The 18,734-nt window shown below is 46.7% G+C and overlaps 1 protein-coding gene and 1 non-coding gene across 5 annotated transcripts in view; both read left to right on the top strand.

Moving 5' to 3' along the window:
* The first annotated feature begins 2,733 nt into the window (after window positions 1–2,733).
* LOC103657870 (Snf2 related CREBBP activator protein) overlaps window positions 2,734–18,734 on the top strand; it is a 32,782-nt gene continuing 16,781 nt past the window's right edge. For 2 of the 4 annotated variants that reach the window (XM_040635063.1, XM_040635061.1), the window contains exons 1-20: window positions 2,735–2,947; window positions 4,409–4,482; window positions 5,328–5,590; window positions 6,798–7,049; window positions 8,528–8,713; window positions 8,957–9,097; window positions 9,863–10,085; window positions 10,201–10,475; window positions 11,102–11,192; window positions 11,335–11,424; window positions 11,921–12,109; window positions 12,194–12,528; window positions 12,632–12,809; window positions 13,360–13,496; window positions 13,741–13,910; window positions 14,026–14,218; window positions 15,764–15,900; window positions 15,989–16,175; window positions 17,645–17,814; window positions 18,409–18,674. In XM_040635063.1, coding sequence (XP_040490997.1) covers window positions 5,537–5,590; window positions 6,798–7,049; window positions 8,528–8,713; window positions 8,957–9,097; window positions 9,863–10,085; window positions 10,201–10,475; window positions 11,102–11,192; window positions 11,335–11,424; window positions 11,921–12,109; window positions 12,194–12,528; window positions 12,632–12,809; window positions 13,360–13,496; window positions 13,741–13,910; window positions 14,026–14,218; window positions 15,764–15,900; window positions 15,989–16,175; window positions 17,645–17,814; window positions 18,409–18,674 — 3,274 coding nt within the window. In that variant the 5' untranslated portion in view covers window positions 2,735–2,947; window positions 4,409–4,482; window positions 5,328–5,536. Of the gene's footprint in view, window positions 2,948–3,093; window positions 3,242–4,408; window positions 4,483–5,327; window positions 5,591–6,797; window positions 7,050–8,527; window positions 8,714–8,956; window positions 9,098–9,862; window positions 10,086–10,200; window positions 10,476–11,101; window positions 11,193–11,334; window positions 11,425–11,920; window positions 12,110–12,193; window positions 12,529–12,631; window positions 12,810–13,359; window positions 13,497–13,740; window positions 13,911–14,025; window positions 14,219–15,763; window positions 15,901–15,988; window positions 16,176–17,644; window positions 17,815–18,408; window positions 18,675–18,734 lie in introns of those variants that run through there. The other 2 variants (XM_040635064.1, XM_040635062.1) reach the window with 2 other exon arrangements.
* LOC121104093 lies at window positions 10,883–11,011 on the top strand. The gene has a single exon (XR_005836471.1). It is a non-coding gene; the product is annotated as a small nucleolar RNA SNORA30/SNORA37 family (small nucleolar RNA).

Genomic DNA, 18,734 nt, shown 5'->3' with positions numbered 1-18,734 from the left:
GCAGAAATGAACTTGACGGATGGTTTGGAGAAGGGCATGGTGGCTTCAGTATAGCGAACAAGGGATAAATGAAGTTTAAAAAAAAAAGTACACATGGGTCATATCCTGTAGGATATTTATTTTTAAAATTTAAGTAAAAATCTTTGCTTTGAGGTACACAAAGTATACACATTTTAAGTACACAGCTCAGTGAATGTTTATATCCGTATATACCCATGAAAATGACCTCGTCCAGATCAAGATAGAGAATGGCGGTCAGCAGACATTTTTGGTGAAGCACCAGACAGAAAATAGTTTAGGCTCTGTGGACCTGGGCCTTTGTTGCAACTACTCAGCTCTAGTACTGTAGTACCATAGGAAAGCAGCCATAGGTGCCATGTTAATCAACGGGTATGGTGGAATTTCAATAAATCTTTAGTTACAGATGCTGAAATTTGATTTACATTTACTTTTCATGTGTCACAAGAGTTTTCTTTCTTCTTTCGTTTTTTCCTCAACCATTTGTAAGTGTAAAAACCATTCTTAGACTTGTTAGCATTCTTAGCTTGCAGACTGTACAAAAACAGGTGCTGTACAAGACTTGTCCTCTGGGCCATAGTTTACCAACTCCTGATACACATTTCTAGTATCCCCCTTGTGGCTCTTCCCAGGTAAAATCCCTTTCTCTCAATGGTTATTTTATTTTTAACACCATCAATTAGTTTTACCTGCTCTTGAACTTTATGTAAATGGGGTCATATGTTCTCTTGTGCCTGGCTTCTTCAGCTCAACATGTCTGCCCTGTGGAGACTTGAAGTCATGATACGCAATGGGGTTTCATTTAAGTGAATTAAGATGCCATTGGGGGGTTGTAAGTGTGAGAGCAACAAGATCTGATTTCTATGTAAAGGTCACTCCAGTTGCTATGTGGAGAATGGAGTAAAGAGAAACAGGAATGGATGTGGGAAACCCAGTCAGGGGCAATCCAAACAAGAGATGATGGTGGCTGGCTCAACGGTGATAGTCATGGAAAGAGAAGAGAGATTTGGGGTTTATTTTCAGTTTGAGCTCAAGAATCCAATACCAGTTATTTTTGTTTTTAACCAAGTATTATAATACTAAGTAGTTCACACTAATAAATCTCCTGAATAATCTTTCTGAGACTGGCTTAGTGGATTTTCATGTATAAACCATGTTCCTATCTTCAAGGGGTTAATAATACTTTTTGGGGTGGGGTGGACAGACCATGAATCCGGATATAATGCAATCAGTGCTTTATGAAACCCAGGGGGCTATCGGAGCCAATAGTATGAAAACCAGCCTAGGTGTGGTCAAATGAGATCACCTGGGGGTTGTCGCCCTCGAGCTGAATTTTGAAGGAAGAATAGCTGAAAGAGCATGAAAAGGTTTATGGGAAGGACAAGCGATGTGAGATCTCTTGGGAGCTCAGTATGGTTCTATGATAGGGTCTCAGAAATATGTAAGCTTGGTATGGGGAAAAAAAAAAAGACTAAACTGGGCCTAAATGGATGGGCGTTCATCCACATTTTCAATCTGTCCTGGGCGCTTCCATATGACTTGAGGCTCCAGCATAAGCCAGAGGTAGCAAACTGGCAACCTGTGGCTGAATTTGACCCTTAGATGTATTTTGGCCCACAGGGTGACCACTGGAATGGTGGTTTGAACAGTGGCTGTTCTTGCGGGACAGAGCATATCGTCTCCAGTCCCTCACATTCCTCACCTGACCCTCTTCACTTTATTTATATTACCTTCCTAGCTCTTTTAGGTATTTGAGTTTTTTTCTTTTTTTATATTTATTTTCTTATTGAAGTATAATTAACATACAACGTTATGTTAGTTTCACGGGAACACGTTTTAAGTTTTCAATCTCTGATCTTTGCTGTAAGAAGAACAGATCTTCAAATCAGTGACACTGAGAGAAGGATCAACTCTCTGAGTAAAATAGGTAAGAACTAAACTGAGTGGATGAAGAGGAGCTGAATGAGAACTTTATCAGGGCTTCCTAACCTGGCTCCCAGGGTGGGCTTTACTTGGTAAATTTTGTGTGTGTATCCTTGTGATTTAGACTGCTTGGCTATGAATCCAGGCTTTGGGCTCTGTCACAGGTTAATCTATGAGCTTCAATTCATTTGTAAAACGGAGCTTGTCGGGATTAAAAGAGAGAATTAGTGCACAAAGTAGTCTCAGTAGAAGGTAACTGTTATTATTCTATTCTGGGGTGAGGGCATCTCAGAGGAGTTCTTACCCTAGAAAGTTGGCCAACAAATGGCATATAGGTGCTTGGCAGCTATCGGGAATCACACCCTTGTGTAAAACGAAGCAGCTCTGTAAGCGGACTGCGGTGGGGAATCCAGAGGCCCAGGCTCTACTGCTAACTTGCTGAAAGCACCTGACAAATTGCTTCAGCTCTCTGGGTGATCTATTAAAAAACGGGGGACTGGTCTGAATTGGCAGCCGCAATGCAGCTCCACTGGCACTTTCTCTGGTGGAGGATAAAGACGCTCTGCCGCGGGGCAAGCGCGGAATCTCCAAGGGAACTACATCACCCAGCCTGCTTTGCGCTTCAGGCAGCGCCCTACGCTTCACGCGAGCCTCCCCGTTCCCCCAACCTCCAGTTACTGTCTCTCGCGAGAGGACGGGCCGCGCCGGCGATAGCGATAGTGAGCTGTGGTGGTGGTGCTGGTGGTGGTGGTGGCGGCCGAGACGGCGGCGGCCATTTTGGTGGGGCCTCGGAAGCGGCGGCGGCGGTTCGCTGAGAGTAGCGTCTTCCATTTTTCCCACCCACCGCCCGCATCTCTGTGCCGTGAGAGGAGGCAGTGGAAGCAAGGCGGTGGCAGTAGCCGCGGGCCCCAGGGGAATTTAAAGGCCGCGAAGGCGGCAGCCAAGAGGGGGCCCTCCCCCCTCCTCGGCGGGAGGGGGGGTGGTGCGCACGCCCCCGAGGACGCAGGTAAGGAGAGGGAGACAAGATGGCGGACGCTCCACAGTTCCCCCTCCCCTGACGGGCGACTGCGCGCGCATCTTTCCGCCACCGCCTCTCCTCCCACCTTCCCGGGGTGCTGCGCGCGCACCTTCGGCCGGGGCCCCGGGGCCGGTGCGCGAGGCTGTCGGCGCGCGCCCATAGAGACAGGCTGAGGGGGGCCAGGCCGGCCAGCACAGGGCCCGGGCGCATCTCCTCTCCCCTCCCGCCCGTCTGCGCACGCGTGCCTGAGCGAGCGAGCGAGCCCTGAGAGGACGGACCCAGGTGCGCTCCTGCCCGCCCACCAACCCCAGCCCCCCCCCCAGGGGCGCGCGGGAAGAGGAAGGGGGGCGTGGGACGAGGAGTCGGGGCGCGCGCCCACCATATCCAGTCAGTAACCAGGACCTGGCGGCACGAACCCTCCCTTATGTCAGCCCTTCGCGGTCTGGTGGTGGGGGGCTCCCTGACGGGTAGGGATGAGAGACTTCCCAGCCTGCGACCCTTGTGTGCGTGGGTTTGGGCTCTGGCGGGAGCCCCCGGGCGGTGCGCGCAGCCGGCTCTCTTCACCTCCAGGCGCGCACGCGCGGGCCCCTCCCCCAGTCCGTAGCGCACGTTGGGTGGGGTGGGAGTCTAGGAGGGGGCGGGGCTATCTTAGGGTTAGTGGCAACTTGGGGCAGAGGTCAAGGGTCACGCCGGGTCAGTCTGTTGGAAGGAGTTGGGAGAGAGCAGTGAAGCCGGGGGTCAAGAGTTCAGGTGTCTTGGATTCTGGTTAGCTCGGGTCCTGTGACTCTATTGCGGAGGAAGGAGTGAATGGAAGGCTACACCGTGGTGAAGGAATTTCCTTAAACACTGGGGAAACACTTCCGGGCCCTTGGTGGGTTTACCCCACCTGTTTCCGGGGCACGGTTCTTTGCTGAGCGGTCTTTCTCATTTCTGACTTCTCCTCTAATGTCTCCTGCTGCAGTTCTTGTGTTTGGGGAAGTGTCTCATGGCTCAGGTATAGGAGTTACAGGGCCCTGCCCTGAGGAGGGCAGGATTCTCCTGTGATTCCCTTCAACCCTAACTGCAAAGGAGAGCCAACATCTTTCTGAGCTTCTGGATGTGACAGCTCTTTTTGCTTTGTTATTTGCTCTCAGATCAGTGGTTGGAGCCTTTTACACTTAAGCTTTTCAAAGGTTTTTGTTTTTTGTTTTCTTTTTTTTTTTTTGCTTCACTTTGGTGCTTCTCCTCCAGCCAGAATCTTAGGTCTCTAGGGAATTCTGTTTTCGCAAAACATGATTTGCTTTTATTTTTTGGAAATGTGAGCTTTTCTTTTTACTGTAACTCTCTTCTTTTCAGCCTTTGATTTGGGTATATTTAAAAGCCTCAAAAGTTGTTGTAAAGAAGGCTTTGATAGATGTTGGTAAATGTGGATTTGTTCCTCACGGCTGTTTTCCTTCCCTTCTGTTTTAGGCCTGATTCCCCTCAGTACGGCGGCACCGTGGAAGTACAGACTTTCACAGGGGGTGTGGTCTCAGCTCACACAGGTGAGGGTTCAGATACTGTTTTGTGTACTGATGCGAATGGGAGAGATGTTTGAGATAATTAATGAGAAACATTATAAGTCAGTATTTTTGGTTTGATGATAGTGGTGCAAGAACAAAACTGGACGTGTGGATAGAGAAAGGTCTGATCACCCTGGTTCTCCCAAGGAGAGCAGCACATTCTCCATGGTTTTGGCATCAGACTACCTAAGTTTCAGTCTTTCTGTCAATTCCTGACTGTGTGACCTTATACAAGCCATTTAGGTCTCTGTGTGTGTTAACTTTCTAACTTATAAAATAGGGAAAGTATTAGAATGCATGCTTCATTTAGGTCAGGGATATTTTCTGTCTCTATCCTTAGTATATAGAAGGAACTAAATAAACATTTATTAAGGTGTGAAAAGTACCTGGCTTGCAACATAGGTGTGAGGATTATAGAACATATCAAGTTGGTGCTTAGTAAATTATGACACATAGTGGAAGCTCAAGAAACATAGGCTGTAATCATTGTTCATTATCTTTATTCTTGAACGTTCTTGTGTTTTGTGTTTTTTGTGTTTTTTTTTTAGATTCATTTATCATTTTATTTTATTTATTTATTTATTTTTAAAGATTTTATTTATTTATTAGAGAGAGAGAGATAGCCAGCGAGAGGGGGAACTCAAGCAGGGGGAGTGGGAGAGGAAGAAGCAGGCTCCCAGCAGAGAAGCCTGATATGGGGCTTGAGCCCGGAACGCTGGGATCACGCCCTGAGCCGAAGGCAGACGCTTAACGACTGCGCCACCCAGGCGCCCCTAGATTCATTTATCATTTTAAATCCCATTTTTACTCTTTTTACCCTACTTTAGGTGCTCCAGAGGCCGGTGGACCTGAGCGGAGGCTGGGACGCCCTAGTGGGCCCCGGGCCCTGGAAGGCGGGTCCCGGTGGCCGGTGGCCCAGAATGAGGCCAGCTCCCAGCATGCCCTGCAGCCGGACGCCAGCCCCTCGGCCAGCAGCAGTGGTGATAACGACCCAGTCATTCTTCAGGCGTCCAAAGAGGAGCCTGGGAGTGGGACCATGCAGAGCAGCCCCTCCCCTGCTCACCCTCAGCTCCCAATCCTGCAGACACAGGTTTGAAAGTGGGAAGGGTTCCTTTTCTGCTTCTGCTTTGTGGGCTGTTGGCTCTGAGGCAGAAGAAATGTGGCAAGTTAGCCACGTTTCCATGATCCTAGCTATCTGTGTTTAGAAAATTTCTGGTGCTCAGGTTGACCATCAATCCTCTTAGATACTTATGTTCTTTTTGCCATTAATTTAATATTGATCGCTAAGAGTGTAGAAACTCCTTGTTACCTGAAAAGGGTTGAATTAGACCAGGTTGGAAATGGAGGTTGGACCAACATGCTCCTAAGACTGTGAGCTTTGAGAATAGTTGTTTGTTTAGGAATTGAAGCAATGTAAGCATTGTAGATGGTGTGTAGTGTTTATGCTTTTCTCATACTAAGGCAGTGCCAGAGGTGAAAAAATGTGGCTTTTGAGAGTAGACATATAGAGGTTTGCATAGAGTAGGCTTTTGATGGGTATGGATTTGATACTTATAATTTTCCTGAGCAGCTGGGGAATTTTGTGATACAGTCTTTTGTCATTTAACTGAGGTAGGAATTTCAGTGGCACACCTGTGAGGCTACTGTGCCGGAGTGATGTTTATGAATTTCCTCACTGTCCACATTTAAGTGAGACTTTGTTCTCTACTTAATATTGGTTGTGCAGTACTTTGTAAAGTAATAGGTGAGTGTTTGAGAACAGTTCTTCCCTTCTCACCTTCTTAGTAACGCCTCTTCCCTTAACGCCTTAGAACGCCTCTTCCCTTCTCACCTTCTTAGTAAAGGAAACTACCAAGATAGATGAAGAACGTAGAGGTTTAAGTGATCTTGGTGGTGGTCTTTGTTGCTCTTTGAATTTGGTGGTAACTCACATTTATTCTAATAGGTGAATCTGCCATACTGGCTGCGTAAAGGAAGGAAGAGTAGGGAGTTGTTTATGTGAGTGAAATTCTTGAGGTTCTGAAAGGATCGTTAGCATTTGAAATTACATGCTATGGTATTCTCGAATTCAGGAACTGTGTAAATGTCAGGCTATAACTTCTTTGCATGCCAAGCATCTATAAACTTGGGTCTGTTATCTTGAATACCTTATCAAAATATCCTGTATATTTGTGCTTATAAAAACGAGGTTGAGCATTTACTTTGGAGGGTTTTTTTATAATGTAGAATGAAATGATATGAGAACTTCTGGTGTGGTGCTAAGCATTCATTTTATCTGTCGTTTTCCGTTTTTCTAGATGGTGTCGGACGGCATGACAGGCAGCAATCCTGTGTCCCCTGCCTCATCCAGTTCCCCAGCCTCTAGTGGGGCAGGCGGCATCTCCCCCCAGCATATAGCTCAAGATTCCTCTCTGGATGGACCTCCAGGGCCCCCAGATGGTGCCACAGTGCCCCTGGAGGGGCTCAGCTTACCCCAGGCTGCTGACCTGGCTAACAAGGGCCCAAAGTGGGAGAAGAGCCATGCTGAGATTGCAGAGCAGGCCAAGCATGTACGTACCGGGAAGGCCTATGAGGATTCTTCTTTCCTCAACTTCTGTGTCCCATGAGCATTTTATATTTCCTTCCTTGTGGATTTAGAGTATAGGCTCTGCCTTAACGATCTTGAGCAAGTTGCTTGAGGAGCCTTTACTGTAAGGTAGAGGTGGTGTAGTAGTCTAACAGTAGACCATTGTGAGGTCTAAGTTGAAGAAGAAAATAGACAAGAAAGTACTTTGTAAACTGTAAGGCTCTTAAGATTTACTGGTTTCTGCTTCTCATTTCTATCCTCTAGCCTCTTTTGCCTTACCCAGTGGTAAGTGTGGTCCCTGGACCAGCAGCATTGGCATCACCTGGGAAATTTGTTAAAAATGAAAGTTTGTTGGTACCCCTCTTCCACCTATCCATTTAAAGCTCGAGGGTGGGGCCCAGCAGTCTGTCTTAAAAAGTACTCCAGATCATTCTGATGCATGTTTAAATTTGAAAGCCATTTGAAAGCCATTCTTCATGTTTTCCTCACCGTCGGGCCATTTAGTTCCCCTATGTCATCTCTGGCTGTTATTTCCTTTGATTTAGTTTTTGTCAGGAGAGGAAAAGAATAATGAGGGCAGTTGTCTTGAGTTTGTTTGTTTTTAAAGATTTATTTATTTATTTTAGAGAGGAAGTATGGGGGGGGCAGAGGGACAGGGACAGAGAGAAAAGCCAAGCAGGGAGTCCGTTCTGACGGGGGCTGGATCCCACAACCCTGAGATCATGACCTGAACCGAAATCAAGAGTCCAGTGCTCAACCAACTGAGCCACCAGGCGGCCCAGTTGTCTTGAGTTTTTAAGTCACTTTTGTTGATTTCGAATGCTTTCACTTTTCTGCTTATGAAATTTAATTACTGTAGAAACATGTTACCTTTTTGTCATCCTAACTGTTGTTTAATATTTTTATGTATAACGTAAGAATTCACCAGAATGTATGTTTTTATAAAAATATTTTTGTAAAAACGAATAAGATTGTGTACGTTGGGCTTTATATTTCTAAGCGTGAACATAACTCTTTCTCAAGCAGAATTCGACAGTGATGAAGATCCTTTGTATCCAGTCTGTAAGGAAGGGTATACTCCCTGCTTCTCTGGAGGCTTCCCTTGGAATATGTTTTCCTTAGTCTTTCCTATGTTCTTGGGGCATGGAGATTGAGTGAAATAACGGAAAGAACATGAAATCTGGTGTCTGGAGTCATTAGACCTATTTTTAATTCCCAGCTCTTATCATTTCCTGGTTGTGTGATTTCAAATAAATCACTTAATCTCTCTGATCTTTCCCCCCCCTTCACTTGAAAAGATTATAATACCTACTTACTTGCAGGATTGGTATGTGGACTTAAGACACATAAAACACTCTATCCAGACAGTGCCTATATATAATCACTGCCCAGGAATTCAGCTGTGCTCACGAGGTAGCATATATGTGCAGTAACTTGATTGACGTAGCTCTTCCTCGTTAGGAAGCTGAGATTGAGACTCGGATTGCTGAGCTGCGGAAGGAGGGTTTCTGGTCACTGAAGAGGCTGCCTAAAGTGCCCGAGCCTCCCCGCCCCAAAGGCCACTGGGACTATCTATGTGAGGAGATGCAGTGGCTGTCTGCTGACTTTGCTCAGGAGCGTCGTTGGAAACGGGGTGTAGCCCGTAAGGTATGTCATCAACCGGGCCTACCTTCCATATTTCTTTTCCAGGTTTCCTTTTCCTTGATAAGTGGGTTGGTTTGAAGGGAACCAAACAGAACAAACAGTATAGGGTGCTTATTAATGCCCATAGTCTCAGGAGGCAAGCTCTGACTTCCCAGATTTCTTGGACTTGATTATTCTCTTTGCTCTTGAGGAAGGAGCAGGAGACTGGCCTTGGAGTGTTTTCACTCTGGTTCCTTGTTCCCACAGGTTGTGCGCATGGTCATCCGGCACCATGAGGAGCAGCGGCAGAAAGAGGAACGGGCTCGTAGAGAAGAACAGGCCAAGCTACGTCGAATCGCCTCCACCATGGCCAAGGACGTCAGGCAGTTCTGGAGCAATGTGGAGAAGGTAGGCATCAGGGATTGGGAAAGGGAAATGCCTTAGGTTTGCTTGGTGGGTAGCATGGTAGCAGGAACAATCAAAACTTCTCCTTGAGAGAGTGAATATTCTAACTTCAGGCAACTCCAGTGACATTTCTGTTGTACATTGGATCTCTGTAGCATTGAGTGCTGTAAAGAAGAAAGAAATACAGTGGAAAAATATGGTCCTGCTTTTGATATTATTAATAGGACTTCTTGATCCCTCTAGGCAATCTGTCCTCTGCAGGGTATTCAGCATGCTTTTCCTAAAACCTCTCAGGGCCATTTACCTGTTAAAATACCATCGAAGTTCTTAGTAATCAAATTGTTCTCGTATATTAAGTTTTGTTTCTCAAGTACTACCTGGTTTCTGTCTGTATATTCAGTTTTGTCTCCTGCCAGTTCCTTTTCTTTTCTATTTCAGATACTACTTTTTTTGCACATCCCTTGTAACTTACTCATGTTCTTTTTGCTGCCAGGAGTGCCTTTCTCCTCATGCCCACTTAGGGAACACCTTCTTACTCTCTAAGATTCAACCCCAGATACATTTGTAAATCTTTCCCTGATGCCTGAAGTTTTTAAACTGGTTCTTCTCTTTCCTGTGCTCCCTTTGTGCTTTCCTCAGAAGCACTTTAAAGGTCATTTAGTTTTTCCCTCTAGAGGCTAGTACAGAGGAAATTTCCCTAAATGTGGGGTAAAAGAGTACATGAATAAAAGATTATCTTCGTGACCTGTCCATTTCATGCTGTGGCAGGTGGTGCAGTTCAAGCAACAGTCCCGGCTTGAGGAAAAGCGTAAAAAAGCTCTGGACCTGCACCTGGACTTCATTGTGGGGCAAACTGAAAAGTACTCAGACCTTTTATCTCAGAGCCTCAACCAGCCGCTAGCATCCAGCAAAGCTGGCTCTTCCCCTTGCCTTGGCTCTTCCTCAGCTGCCTCTAGTCCTCCACCTCCGGTTTCCCGGCTGGACGATGAAGGTGTGTGTCCTCTTTGGCTCTGTTACTCTTCCTCGTGTACCCTTTCCAGAGCTGAAAACCCACCCTGTGGCTTGCAGGGCCCCGTGGACTTTGTGACCTTGTTCTCCTGCTATAGATGGGGACTTCCAACCCCAAGAGGAGGAAGAGGATGATGAGGAGACGATTGAGGTTGAAGAACAACAGGAAGGCAATGATGCAGAGACCCAGAGGCGTGAGATTGAGCTGCTTCGACGTGAGGGAGAATTGCCATTGGAAGAGCTGCTCCGTTCCCTCCCCCCTCAGCTGCTAGGAGGGCCTTCCAGCCCCTCGAGAACCCCCTCATCTCGCGACAGTGACACCCGAGATGGGCCTGAAGAGGGTGGTGAAGAAGAGCCCTCTCAGGTGTTACAGGTATGGGGAGAATGGGTAGAGGGAGGACTCAGAGTGGGAGCAGAGGTAGAGTTCTGGGGTATAAGGTCGGTTGTGGTTTTCAGGAGTTCTTCCTGGTGTAGGGCAGTTGGCTTTCATTTAGGGATGGATAGGGAAGAGTCTGGGTTTGGGGCAAGTTGCATTCTGAGCTGGGCAGTTTCTGGTGCTGTGGTGGAAGAGCGTACTGTCCTCTACTCTTTAACTGCTGTGTGGCCTTGAAAAAAATACTTAATCTGGTTCTTGCCACTTCTGTGAAATGATCCCCATACTTCCTATTGGTTTGTAGGTTTGGAGCTGGGATGATAATCTTGAAGTCTTTCTGGACCTAAGCTGTCTCTTTCTCATATGTCCGAGTGCGTGCGGATGGTGCTGGGGCCTGTGTTTCTTACCTAGCACTTTCACAGATCCTCCTCCAGGCGGTGGGGCCAGGATTTGGTAGCTGGTGCTGAAAGAAAACCCTTGATTGCATCCTTGCCCTGGGACTGTGCCAGTGGCAGCTGTCACTCAGTGGGACAGAGAGACTGTTCTGTGACATCGTATTCAACATTGTACCTTTCTCCTGCTGCTCTAACCTTAGGTCTTCTCCCTTTTCCTTCTTTGCCATACAGGTGAAGCCCCCACCCTCTGTCACACAGCGCAACAAACAGCCTTGGCATCCCGATGAGGATGACGAAGAGTTTACTGCCAATGAGGATGAAGGTCAGGCTTGTTCTCTTTTTCCTATTGCTCCTTCCCCTTTGAATTATCTGGACCTAACATTTCATGCTTTCTTCTCTCTTCAGCTTGGACTGGGTCCTTTGATTCTGTTCCCATTGATTTTGCTTCATTTTTTTTTTCCTAGCGGAGGATGAAGAAGATACTATAGCAGCTGAGGAGCAGTTGGAAGGGGAGGTGGATCATGCCATGGAGCTGAGCGAGTTGGCTCGAGAAGGTGACATTCACCAGACGTTTACTGAGCATCCGCTTGCTGTCTTTTCTGTGCAGAATGCCAGGGATAAAGAGATGAATAAGACACTTTTTATCCCCCTTGGAGGAACTCCAGGTCTAATGACAAAGACAGATGTAAACAAATAATTATAAATAGAATATGACGACTGGTTATGGTGGAAGTTTGAACAAAGTGCTATGATAGCTTAGTGGAGCTAACGTAAGAGGGTGTTGGCCATGTTTGACTTGAACCTTAAAGGAGATTTCGTTTGATATTATTCCTCCCAGTGGAAGGCAGCAGTGTGCACAGTTCTAGCCCAGGCTGTGGGGCTTGGCGTTAGTAGCTGTTGCTGAAAGCAAGCTCTTCTGTCTCCCTTCAGACCTGAGCCCAGTAGTGTTTGTAGAAACCTAGATAAAATGAACTGGCACCACGCACACCCCTCCCCCTTCCCCCCTTTCCCTTGAAGCACCCGGAAGCTCATCCGTTGTTTCTTGTCCAGGCGAGCTGTCTGTGGAGGAGCTGCTGCAGCAGTATGCAGGAGCCTACGCTTCCGACGCCTCTGCCCCGGGCTCTGGGACTAGCGAGGATGAAGATGAAGATGAGGGTGAGGCGGACAGCTCTGACTGTGAACCAGAGGGTGCCACAGAAGCCGAAGAGGGTCCTCAAGAGGACAGTAGCAGTCAGTCAGGTGAGTGTGCGGTCCTGGGCACACCGGAGGGGAGACACGGAAGAGTAGGTATGGTGCGCACTCAGCCTTGGTCTTGTGCTTTAGAATCTGCTGAGGAGCAGAGTGAGGAAGAGGAAGATGAGCATTCAGAGGACGAAGAGACAAGCGGCACTTCAGAATCGGAGGAGTCTGAGTCCGAGGAGTCAGAGGAGTCTCGATCACAGAGCCAAGCAGATGAGGAAGAGGAGGAGGAGGAGGAGGATGACTTTGGGGTGGAGTACTTGCTTGCCCGGGATGAAGAGCAGAGTGAGGCAGATGGGGGCAGTGGACCTCCCACCCCAGGACCTGCCACCACTCTAGGCCCTAAGAAGGAAATTACTGACATCGCTGCGGCAGCTGAAAGTCTTCAGCCCAAGGGTTATACCTTGGCCACTACGCAGGTAACCCCTGACCCCAGCTTCTGCTTTCTCCTGTCTTGACTTTTTTGTTTCTTAGTGACCAGTGCCTCATTTCTGCTGTGATACCTCTCTTCCTCCCTACCAGGTGAAGACACCCATCCCCCTGCTCCTGCGGGGCCAGCTCCGGGAGTACCAACACATTGGGCTGGACTGGCTGGTTACTATGTATGAGAAGAAGCTTAATGGTATTCTTGCTGATGAGATGGGGCTAGGCAAGACAATCCAGACCATCTCCCTGCTTGCCCACTTGGCCTGTGAAAAAGGTAATGAGGCAGGGCCCTTCCTCTTGGGTCTCCTTGGCCAGCTCCCTGCAAAGCCTGTTTAATGGTGACTAGCTGCGGGATGGTGAACACTCACCGTTTTGCACTGTTTTGGTAGCTTCATTGACTCCGGTCAGTAACTGTGGAGATGCCAGCGTAGGTGCTAGGATTCTTAGGAGGGGCCATTAGGATAGATTGGTCAGGGTTATACCTGAGGAACCAAAACAGAGCCCCAAAGTTCGTATTTCCTTACCGTCTCTTTTTTAAATTCTGCCTAAAATCTTTCGATTTTGTTTTTTTTAAGTTGAGGTATAATTGACATAGAACATTCTGTGAGTTTCTGGTACCCAGCATAAGGTTCTGATACTGGCACACATCGTGAAATGATTAGCGCAGCAAGTCTAATTAACATCCACTACCACAGAGTTAACACAAACTTCTTTCTCTTCTGATGAGAATTTTTAACACCTCTTTTAGTGATTTTCAAATATGCAATCCAATATTCCTAACTATAGTCACCATGCTGTACATCTCTCATTCTTTTGCTAAACAGGTAACTGGGGTCCCCATTTGATCATTGTCCCCACCAGTGTGATGCTGAACTGGGAGATGGAGCTGAAACGGTGGTGCCCCAGCTTTAAAATCCTCACTTACTATGGAGCCCAAAAAGAGAGGAAGCTCAAGCGGCAGGTTAGCTCTCCCTGTGATCGATATTCCCCCGGCCCCGCCCCACCCCCACCGCCCATTGATGCCTCTTTTACTCTTAGGCCCTTTCCTCAGAGGAGTTCCTTTTCCTCCCCTTTCTGTTGCTGCCTTCTGCTCCTGGGACTTTCTTTTTTCTCCATACCTGATATGTCCTTTGAGGACCTTAGCATGTCTTTTCTTTATCCTTTCTTTTCACCGCACCGTCTGCTGCTTTCTCCTGATACCTCAGGGCTGGACCAAGCCCAATGCCTTCCATGTGTGTATCACGTCTTACAAGCTGGTGCTGCAGGACCACCAGGCCTTCCGTCGCAAGAACTGGCGCTATCTCATTCTGGATGAGGCACAGAACATCAAGAACTTCAAGTCACAGCGCTGGCAGTCACTGCTCAACTTCAACAGGTGGAGATAGAAATGGGGATTTGTGGGAGGGTTAACTTGGCCTGAAGGGTAGGATGCTCAGAAGGTCGGGACCTTGCTGATCACCCTCCCTCTAATTCCCTCTGTTTCTTTGCAGCCAGAGACGCCTGCTCCTCACAGGAACTCCACTGCAGAACAGCCTCATGGAGCTGTGGTCCTTGATGCATTTTTTGATGCCCCATGTCTTCCAGTCCCATCGCGAGTTTAAAGAATGGTTCTCTAATCCCCTAACTGGCATGATTGAGGGCAGCCAAGAGTACAATGAGGGTCTAGTAAAACGCCTCCACAAGGTAGGGCCTGTAGCAGTTTGGCAGGGGTATTGGGAGTGGCAAACTAGGGGCGGTACCTAGAAAACCTTTAGGGAGAGGGAAGTTGGTGCAGAGCTGAATTCACTCAGTTGTCAGGTGACAGTGTTCTAGTGACTGACCCATTGCTGAATTGAGTGACCTCATCTTAGTCATCATTTTACTTGTTTTTTTCTAATAGTGACATTTCTGTCTTTATTCTCTGAGTAGAATGATACTGCTGATCAGTCCTTGCTTAGATTTCTTCTTACCAGGCTTTCCTCAACTTTCTTTGGATTCTCTCTTGTTTTTTTCTTGTTTTTTTTTCTTTTGTTTTCTCTGGCTCCTCTTCCTTTGTCCAGCTTTTTTTTTTTTTTTTTTTTTTTTTATTTTAGAGAAGGGGAGGGGGAGGAGCAGAGGGAGAGGAACATGCAGACTCGTCCGTGAGTGCAGAGTGTGATGCAGGGCTCAATCCCACGACCCTGAGATCATGACCTGAACCGAAATCAAGAGTTGGACACTCAGCTGCTTTGCACAGCTTCTAAGTAACATCTCTCATGGGACGCCTGGGTGGCACAGCGGTTAAGCGTCTGCCTTCAGCTCAGGGCGTGATCCCGGCGTTATGGGATCAAGCCCCACATCAGGCTCCTCCACTAAGAGCCTGCTTCTTCCTCTCCCACTCCCCCTGCTTGTGTTCCCTCTCTCGCTGCCTGTCTCTATCTCTGTCAAATAAATAAATAAATAAATCTTTAAAAAAAAACAAAAAAACAAAAAAAAAAACATCTCTCAGCATTCTGATCTTTACGCTTTTGTCTCAGTTTATATATGTTAAGGCTTTAAAAACTCTCCAATTTGTATTTTTACTCTCTTAATCAGTTAACCTGTATTTAAATTTGACTTGATGTCTTTAATTCAGAGTTTCTCTTGAATGTATTCTATTTAAGCCAAACATCTCAAGTCTTACAGCCTACTATTTTCTGTTTTGTTCAGTCACGCTGTTATTTTGGTAAATAGAAACCAGAGTCATCTTTAGCTACGTTTCTTTCCTTCATTATATTCCTATTTTCTGTTTCTTCCATTCAATTTAAAGACTGTCCTATCAGATTTTACCTCTTGGGATTTCAGATTTGCCTTTTGTTTTCTATGCTGCTGTCACTGCCACAATTTTTGTTCTCAGCTTCTCTCCTGGATTTCCAACTTTCACAATGTTATAAATTTATAGTTCCTCCCTGAAATGTAATTTGAGTCATCCCTTCTGCATAATTAGTTGCTCTGCCCTCAGTGTCTTTTTTTTTTTTTAAGCATTTCTTGAGTGGTATTATCATCTTTATGTGTATCTCCTTCAACAGACAGTAAAGTCCTGGGCGGAGGGCTTATATTTGATTCCTCTCTGTGTGAGTGATTCCTGGCATGCTTCATGGCTTCATGAGTGTTTACTGAAGGTCTAAGCCAGGATTCTGCTGGTCATCAGGCCAAGACCCAGCTAGAGGGGCTAGGCTGGGGCTCCGTGCCCGTCGTTCTCCTGTCAGCCTCCTACTTATTTGCTTTTAGGTTTTGCGGCCTTTTTTGCTGCGCCGAGTTAAGGTGGATGTTGAGAAGCAGATGCCTAAAAAATACGAGCATGTTATCCGCTGCCGGCTCTCCAAGCGTCAGCGCTGTCTCTATGATGACTTCATGGCACAGACCACGTAAGGAAGGATCGAGGGTGTCCCTGGGGCCCTGTACTGGAACAGATGTGATTGTCAGGATGCCCCATTTATTTTTCCTCTCTCCCAGAACTAAGGAGACACTAGCCACAGGCCATTTCATGAGTGTCATCAACATTTTGATGCAGCTGCGGAAAGTCTGCAATCATCCAAACCTGTTTGACCCTCGACCTGTTACCTCCCCCTTCATCACCCCAGGAATCTGCTTCAGCACCGCCTCTCTGGTGCTAAGAGCCACTGATGTCCACCCCCTCCAGGTAAGTTGTTCCCAAGGTTATTGGCCCTGCCCCAACCCTGCATCCTTTTCTTTAGGCTGGAGTCCGACCTTTTGCATCCTTCTCTCCTTGTAAACTGAGCACTATTTCCCTGGTTTCATTGTTTTCTAACTCTGTGACTTTGGGCAAGCTAATTATTAATTGATCTCTAACCCTAAGTTTGCTTGTCCTTGAAAGTAGGGATTGTGAAGGCCTATTATCTGCAGTATGTTTGTGAAAATTGTGTTAATATTTTTGAAAGTGCCTGACATGTTAGTGATACTTAAATATTATTTTGTTTTCCTGTTCCTTCCCTCTTTTTGGCCACCCCCCCCAAATTTTTGGTTTTGTTGTGGTAAAATACACAAATTTTATCATTTTAACCATATGTTTCAGTGGCATGAATACATTCACATTGTTGTGCAACCACCGCCACCATCCATTTTCAAAACTTTTTTCATCTTTCCAAATTGAAACACCACACACACTAAATAATAACTCCTCATTGTCCCCTTTCCCCCAGCCCTTGGCAGCCAGTACTCTACTTTGTCTAAGTTTGACTATTCTAGGTACTCGTAAATAGCAGCATACGGTATTTGTCCTTTTGTGACTGGCTTATTTCACTTAGCAGATTGTCTTCCAGGTTCATCCATGTTGTAGCGTGTGCCAGAATTTCCTTTCTTGTTAAGTTTGGGTGATGCTATTTCATATGTATGTCTACATATCTGTATATATCCACATTTATACATGTATATATACGGCATTTTGTTCATCTCTTTACCCATCAATGGACGCTTTGGGTTATTTTTACCTTCTGGCTATTATAAACAATGCTGCAATGAACATGGGTGTATGAATACCAGTTTGAGTCCCTTCTTTCAATTCTTTTGGGTACATACCCAGACATAGAATTGCTGGATCATATGGTAGTTTTGTTTTTGATTTTTTGAGGAACCGCTGTAGTGTTTTCCATAGCAGCTGCTCCATTTCACATTCCCACCAGCAGTGCACAAGGGTTCTAATTTCTCCACATCATTGCCAGCGCCTGGAATTTTCTGTTTTATTATAATAGTCATCTTAACAGGTGTGAGGTGGCTGTACCTCATTGTGATTTTGATTTGCATTTTCCTAATGATTAGTGATAATAGAGCATCTTTTCGTGTGCTTATTGTGTATTTTCTTTGAAGAAATGTCTATTCGGCATATTTGCCTGATTTTTTTAATTGGGTGGCTTTGTTGTTGAGTTGTAGGAGTTCTTTGTATGTTGTGGATATTAACCGCTTATCAGATACATGATCTGCAAATATTTTGTCCCATTTGATAGCTTGTTTTTTCACTTTGTTGGTAGTTTTTGATGCAGTCCAATTGATCAGTTTTTTTCTTTTGTTGCTTGTGCTGTTGGTGTCATATCCAAGAAGTCATTGCCGTATTGGTCCCTTTGACACCATGCTTTTGTGTTCTTCTTGTACCAGCGGATAGACATGGGTCGGTTTGATCTTATTGGCCTGGAGGGTCGTGTCTCTAGATATGAGGCTGACACATTTCTACCCCGGCACCGCCTCTCCCGCCGGGTACTGCTAGAGGTGGCTACTGCTCCTGACCCCCCACCCCGGCCTAAACCAGTCAAGATGAAGGTCAACAGGTACCAGGGCTGAGGGATAAAGGGATGGGTTCCTAGAAAAGGTGGCTACAGCTGGCTGGGAGCAGAAATTGGGGTGAAAAGGAGAGAGTTGGAGGCTAGGCTAGAATGTTTATTACATGGGATGGATGCAAAGTACTGGAGGAATTGGGGGGTTCTGGGAGGGGCCCTTGTGTTTGTCACTGATTTGTTTCCCCCTTTTTCTGCTTGGTGCTTTTCCGTTATTTGGATTTCTTTTCCTATTTCTCCTTTGTGTCCTTTTCCTTTACCCCTTTTACTTTTTAATCTCTCTGTTATGTTTCTGCTTCATCATCCTTATTTTTTTCTTTTCCTATTTTTTTTTTTTTAAAGACTTTATTTATTTATTCGACAGAGATAGAGACAGCCAGCGGGAGAGGGAACACAAGCAGGGGGAGTGGGAGAGGAAGAAGCAGGATCATAGCGGAGGAGCCTGATGTGGGGCTCAATCCCATAACACCGGGATCACGCCCTGAGCCAAAGGCAGACGCTTAACCGCTGTGCCACCCAGGCGCCCCTCTTTTCCTATTCTTTATTCTCCTTCCCTCCCTACCCACCCTTTTGTTTTTGTCCTTATAGGATGCTGCAGCCAGTGCCCAAGCAGGAAGGCCGGACAGTGGTGGTGGTGAACAGCCCACGGACCCCTTTGGGCCCTGTCCCAGTCCGACCCCCTCCAGGCCCTGAGCTCTCCACTCAGCCCACCCCTGGCCCAACCCCTCCAGTGCTGCCAGCACCACTGATGGTGTCGGCCTCGCCCGTTGGGCCCCCGCTTATTCCAGCATCCCGGCCTCCTGGCCCTGTTTTGATGCCCCCACTGCAGCCCAATAGTGGGCCTCTGACCCAGGGTGAGTTACAAGGGGGCCAGCGTGCTGGGGGGGGGGGGGTTACCTCAGGGAGATTGTGCA

Source organism: Ursus maritimus, unplaced genomic scaffold, assembly GCF_017311325.1.
Source record: "Ursus maritimus isolate PB19 unplaced genomic scaffold, ASM1731132v1 scaffold_2, whole genome shotgun sequence".
Taxonomy (NCBI): domain Eukaryota; kingdom Metazoa; phylum Chordata; class Mammalia; order Carnivora; family Ursidae; genus Ursus; species Ursus maritimus.
Note: the sequence above shows the minus strand (reverse complement) of the source record. Positions and strands in the feature narration are given on the sequence as shown.